The sequence below is a fragment of the Tupaia chinensis genome, unplaced genomic scaffold (genome assembly GCF_000334495.1).
Source record: "Tupaia chinensis unplaced genomic scaffold, TupChi_1.0 Scaffold000314_1, whole genome shotgun sequence".
NCBI lineage: Eukaryota > Metazoa > Chordata > Mammalia > Scandentia > Tupaiidae > Tupaia > Tupaia belangeri.
Genome location: NW_006159807.1, coordinates 2,521,998 through 2,527,534, shown reverse-complemented (window position 1 = coordinate 2,527,534; position 5,537 = coordinate 2,521,998). Strand labels below are relative to the sequence as shown.

The 5,537-nt window shown below is 43.5% G+C and overlaps 1 protein-coding gene across 1 annotated transcript in view; it reads right to left on the bottom strand.

Annotated features, from left to right (window-relative positions):
* CHRNA1 (cholinergic receptor nicotinic alpha 1 subunit) overlaps positions 1–4,115 on the bottom strand; it is an 18,644-nt gene extending 14,529 nt beyond the window's left edge. The window contains exon 1 of the mRNA XM_006151116.1: positions 4,073–4,115. Within this exon, the coding sequence (XP_006151178.1) occupies positions 4,073–4,115 (43 nt within the window). The remainder of the gene's footprint in view (positions 1–4,072) is intronic.
* Positions 4,116–5,537: the final 1,422 nt, after the last annotated feature.

The following is a 5,537-nucleotide window of genomic DNA, read 5'->3' as shown; positions in this document are numbered from 1 at the left end:
CTCACAACTGCGTGCACCATAATTCCTAGGAGGAAATGTGTTCCAAATTCCAGCCAGTGCCTCATGAAGGATCTTTGTAAGTCACACCTTAGTGGACTGGGAACAGTGTGGGGCTGGGAGAGGAAGAAGGCATGTGATCCATTGTGCTGATTCATGTAACCTGATTCCCCCCTTCCCACAGGTCATAGCTGAGGCCACCATTGCTCCTTCTCGTGCCAAGAAACCTTTAAAAACCTGATCGAGGGGGTCAGCAGATGGCGTGGTGGTTAAGAGCGCTAGAATCCCATGTGGCCGACGTCATTCCAGTCCCAGACCTGGGGGCTTGCTTTCTCCCTTCCTCTCTCTGTCTCTCATTCTGTCCCTCTCTGGTCAGATTAAAATAAATGAATAAATAAAGTTAAATAAAATAATTCTTTTAAAAAGTTGATTGAATGAACTGTTTTCCCTTTTTGCCCAGTAGTGCTAACCTGTTGTTTTTAAACAGGTTATCCTTTTTTAAAATTATTTTTCTCCTGTAGTCCTAAGTTTGGAAGACTTTGTCAGCAAAATAATTATTAACTTAAAAGTAATTACTTTCTCTATGTTATGAATCAATTAAAAAAAGCTAATAAACAACATGTTATGTGTCAGACACTCTTCTAGGTGCTTTATATAAGAGGAGATTTTAAAAAGCTAATGGGAGGGACAGGATCTGGACCCAGTGACTTGAGAATCATGCTGGCCGTGTGTGTGTGTGTGTGTGTGTGTGTGTATGTGTGTGTGTACCCAACACCCCAAGAGGAGAGTGGAGGAGAAGAGATTGAGGTGTGGCCATCCTCTCTAGGGGGTGATTTCTCACTTTTCCCACCCCCATGTCTCTCTCTGGTGGTTGCCCTATAGCAAAAAAAAAAAAAAAAAAAGGTTATGCAGTGAACTGATTTGGATCCCCCAAATGTGTGTTCTCATTACCCCGTAGAGCTTTATTAAAGCCCCTGTGTTTGTATTATGTTATTGATTCTTACAATGATCCTGAGGTAAGTCTTGATCCCTGCTTTACAGCTGAGATAGCTGAGGTGCAGAGACTGAGCCATGTATTTATGGTTCCCCAGCTAGTTAGAGGTAAGCATGGAGGCAAATTAAACTCCTCCCCAAAGATAAACATATCATTTCCATCCAGATTTTTGAAACGTTCAGTGTAGTTTAAATATCCTTATTGCTTTCTTCATGAAATCTATGTAGGGAACCCTCACCCAACTAACTCTTTATTTCTAGCTTCCCAAGTTTTCTGAACACAAAGGGTTCTTTTTTTTTTTTTTAAGGGTTTTTGCTATAGGGCATGTGCACTCGCTAGAAAGACAGAGAGAGACAGAGAGACAGAAAGCGAGAAATCACCCCCCCTAGGGGGGATGACCATGCCGCAATCCCTTCTCCTCCATTCTCCTCTGGGTATCTTGGGCACATACGCCCAGCATGAGTTTAAGCCACTACGTTTGGGACTGTCGACTACATGGGAGACCAGTGACATATCCATTATGCCAACTGCTGGTCCCCACAAAGGGTTCTAAGGGCACCCAAGTACCCAGCTATGCAGAGGCTTCACATGGCCTTTTCCCTACCTGCATGTATGGATCCTTTAAGGTAGTGTGTTTTTCAAGGCCCAGTTGTTGCAGTCACCCCACTGAGCCCTGGGGACGTGGCAGTCCCCTGTCCTCCATGTCTTGTCTAGCCAAGGCCCGATCCACATCTTGGTCATGAAGCTTCTGCTTTGAGGCTACCCTGGGCTGCTTATTTTTAAATGTCTGATTGTTTGTTACAGGTAGTCCAATTCTAAGGTCCGTTAAGGAGAAGGAGAAAATGGGGGAACCGGTATGGTCAGCATTCCAGTGACTTACACCCTCCCTCTCCCACCCAAGTCAATCGCAAGGGACTTTGTTCCTTCGGCAAAGAATTCCTAAGGAATTTTCCAGGAGGCCTTTGTTTCTTAGATTGGTTTCATTGGTATCCTTTTCTCTTTTCTTCCCCAGAGCAGGGTAGAGTGACAGAAAACTTACAGGACTTGAAGTGAAAAGTTCTATAGTTCCCTTCCCAGTTCTAATGTAGTCTGGAGAATTGGAGCAGTTCTTCACAGATTCAATGAACCACAGTAATTACTTCCATAAAAAGGCAAAGTATAAATAAACAGACACACAGACAAATAATGTCAAAATCTCCCCTTTTAGCAAAATTATTTAACGTTCATTCATTCATCAACTGTTGACTTGGCATTGACCGTGAGCACAACATTACTGACTGTGAGCAAAACCTTATTTTAGGAGCTTTGAGCTTTGAGCTATTCAAAAGTAGATCTGACATGAATCCTGTCTTCCTACCATCATGGAGACTGGCATTTATCATTCATAAATAATTGTGAACAAGTTGAAAAGTAATATCCCGTAAGTAAAGGGGCAGTGAAATATTTGAGATTCCGGAGGCGGAAGAGAGGAAACAGTTGAAACGAAAGCCGCTGTATAAATAGAACGGAGATCATGATGTGCTAAGCTAACACAGGAAAAAGTGAATGAGGATTCTGTTCACAAAGGACTCATCTTAAATAGGAGATCTCCGCCGCAATCTCAGAGTGTACTTTTTGTACCACACTGATTATGAAGAAAATGACCCCTTGGGTTGGGCCAAAAGAATTTTGAATTGTTACTTAGTCATGTCAGGTAATTCTCATCTCCAATCTGATACTTTATGTCTTGCTGCCTTTGCTGTTCCAGGCTGTTTTCTGACTGTAATAAACTGAGCCGCCAACTGCTTACATTCCAAAAATTAATTATAAATTAAATCACGTGGAACAGGCCAATTGATGTCTTTTAGCCACAGTTTCCTTATAATAAGGAATTGAAGACACTGGACTGCCCAGTCTAGCTCTAAATTTCTATGATCCACTCACAGGAATGGATACCAGCCAACTCTAAGTGTGATCTGAACAGATACTGTAGCCTTCTATTACTAGCCTAACATGCATTTTGGAGGTTTTTGGTGTCCTAAGAAATCTCTTTAAGGATTCTTACGTGGAATCATATCATTAAAGAATTTTTATTGAGTGTAGTTTTTGTAAACACACTCACACACTCACACATGTACTCCTTACCAGGCCATATTTGGTTGGATCAAGTCCAAATCCCACAGGACATAATTTAACTGAATTTAGGGTATTTCTCGCAACTCTGCTATTACAAAAAAAATCATTTTAAAGCTCTTTACTTCTTGCCTAGAAGGCCTGGGTTTGTCATAGCAATATTAGAGAAGAGAAATCACAGGATGTCAGCCACCTTGTTTCTCAGTGGAGTGATACCACCAGTAAACTTTTATGTGAAGCAATCAGTGAGGATCTATTCCCCTCTACTGGAAGTCTGGGATTTGGGATAGTGTTTCAGTGGCTGTGCTGTGATACATTCCAGAATAGAATGCGGGTCAGAGGCTGAACAAAGTTTTATAGTTTCAATTCAAATCCAAACCAACATATAGTAATGTCCTTAAAAAGAAATGTAGGCAAGGATGGATTTATATGGATTTTTTTTTAATTTTAGAAATTTTAAAATGTTGCCAAATATTTCATCTCAGTGAAGACTGTTTTGTTACAATTATGAACAGGTTTCCCTCTCCAGCACATGTAGCTGTCAATCAATGCTCTTCATTACCAGAATTCTCCTAGAACAATGGAAGGACTTGTTCAATTTCTTGTTTGTGTTTTTAAGTTGCCATTCCAAGTCCCTAGAGTTGTTCAAATGTTAAAGCAGCTCAGGACGATAGCAGTGCTGAGTCCGTTCATAGGATGATGGTAATGCCAGCACTGACAGAGAGGCGTGGGTATCCACCTTGGAGCCTTTGACCAGGCAGCTCCTCTTTAAATTGGGTAACACAAACTAAAAATCTTTATCCAAAATACCAATCGAGGCAATATCAGGAAGAAGCTGACATGGCAGCCCGTGGCTGGGGAGACCCTGTCACTCTTTGTGTTCCCAACCAAAAAGCAAGACTTTTGGCTTAGGGGGCTCCAGTGCTTCAGCCTGAAAGAGGGTCTCCCTTTTCCGACCCCAACACTTACCTAAGCAAAGGCCAAGCAGCAGGAGGAGAGGCCAGGGCTCCATGGGCTCTGGTGCTGGTGGACTGGAGGCTGAGTGCTGGCCTGTTCTGCTCACTGGCACTCTCTGGCTGGATGCTTGGCCGCTAGAGAGTTTGGAAAGTGACTCCACTCCGTGGAGCTATTGTCTTACACCACCTGTTTGCAGCAGTGACAGCTGGCTGCCCTCAGCCCTGGAGCCAAGGAGTCACTGAGGCCCTCACGCTATTGCAGGTGTGCCTCACTTTACACAACTGCTATACCCTTGGCAATGGAGTATGAACTGCATTGTATCTATGGATATATATCATTTTATTTCTTCTGAGAGAGAGAGAGAGATCTCTGATAGGGTCTGACGCTGCAGTCTATTCCCAGCCTCAGCCACCAAGGATCACATGTGTGCACAGGCTCAGGGTACATGGGGAGACCAGAGGATGCAATTCTGGGACTTCCCATGTGAGTATTGCAGTGTGACATACAGCTATAAAACTGTATAACCCCTGTATTATATTTTACTTTTATTTTTTAATTGCCAGAGGGTATGCATGCTCACGAGCTGGGGGGGAACCTCTCCTAAATGAGGTTGTGGTCACACTGAAATCCTTTTTCCTCCATTCTGTGGTCCCATAAGAATTTAAGGCAACCATGCCATGTGCCTGGCATGTGTTTTTAAGCCACCAGGGTGGCTGTGTGGGATTTGGCCCCCTATGTGTAATGCTTAAACACTATGCTACAGGGCTGACCCACTGCATTACATTTTAAATACACCATGAGTCAGGTCTTAATGAAAAAACTTACTGTAATGAAGGATGGCTGGTGAGCAAGCCCCTTTGTTTTGTGGAAACCAGAGCCTCATCTTCGTGGCTTGTTTGATGAGAGTCGTTTGGTCTGAGCAGACAGCTGTTTGTCCTAAAACACTAAAGCCCATGTTCTACAAACATCAACATTCATTTCCTCTGGCAGGGTTAGATGGAGAGTACCTGGGACTCTTGAGACTGGGCTTCAATAGAGTGTGGCCAGGGACTAGCAGATGGTATAATGGTTACATCACTTGGTTACACACCCAAGATCCCAAGAGGAGAATGGAGAAGGGATTGTGGCATAGCCATCGTCATGGGGAGTGAGTTCTTACTTTCTCTCTGTCTCTCTATTGCGAGTGCACGAGCCCTATAGCAAAAATCTCTCTTTAAAAAAAAGATAAGTGTGGCTGGTGTTGGCCCTGTGGCTGGAGATTAGATTGGGTTTAGTTTTTAAGAAAGACAACAATTGGGACCAGCAGTTAGCGTAATGGCTATGTCATTGGACTCCCACGTAGTCGACCGTGGTTCGTGTTTGGGACCTGGTGGCTTAAACTCACTCTGGGCGCGTGTGCATGCGTGCCCAAGATCCTGAGAGGAGAATGGAGGAGAAGGGATTGCGGCGTTACCATCCCCCCTGGGGAGTGATTTCT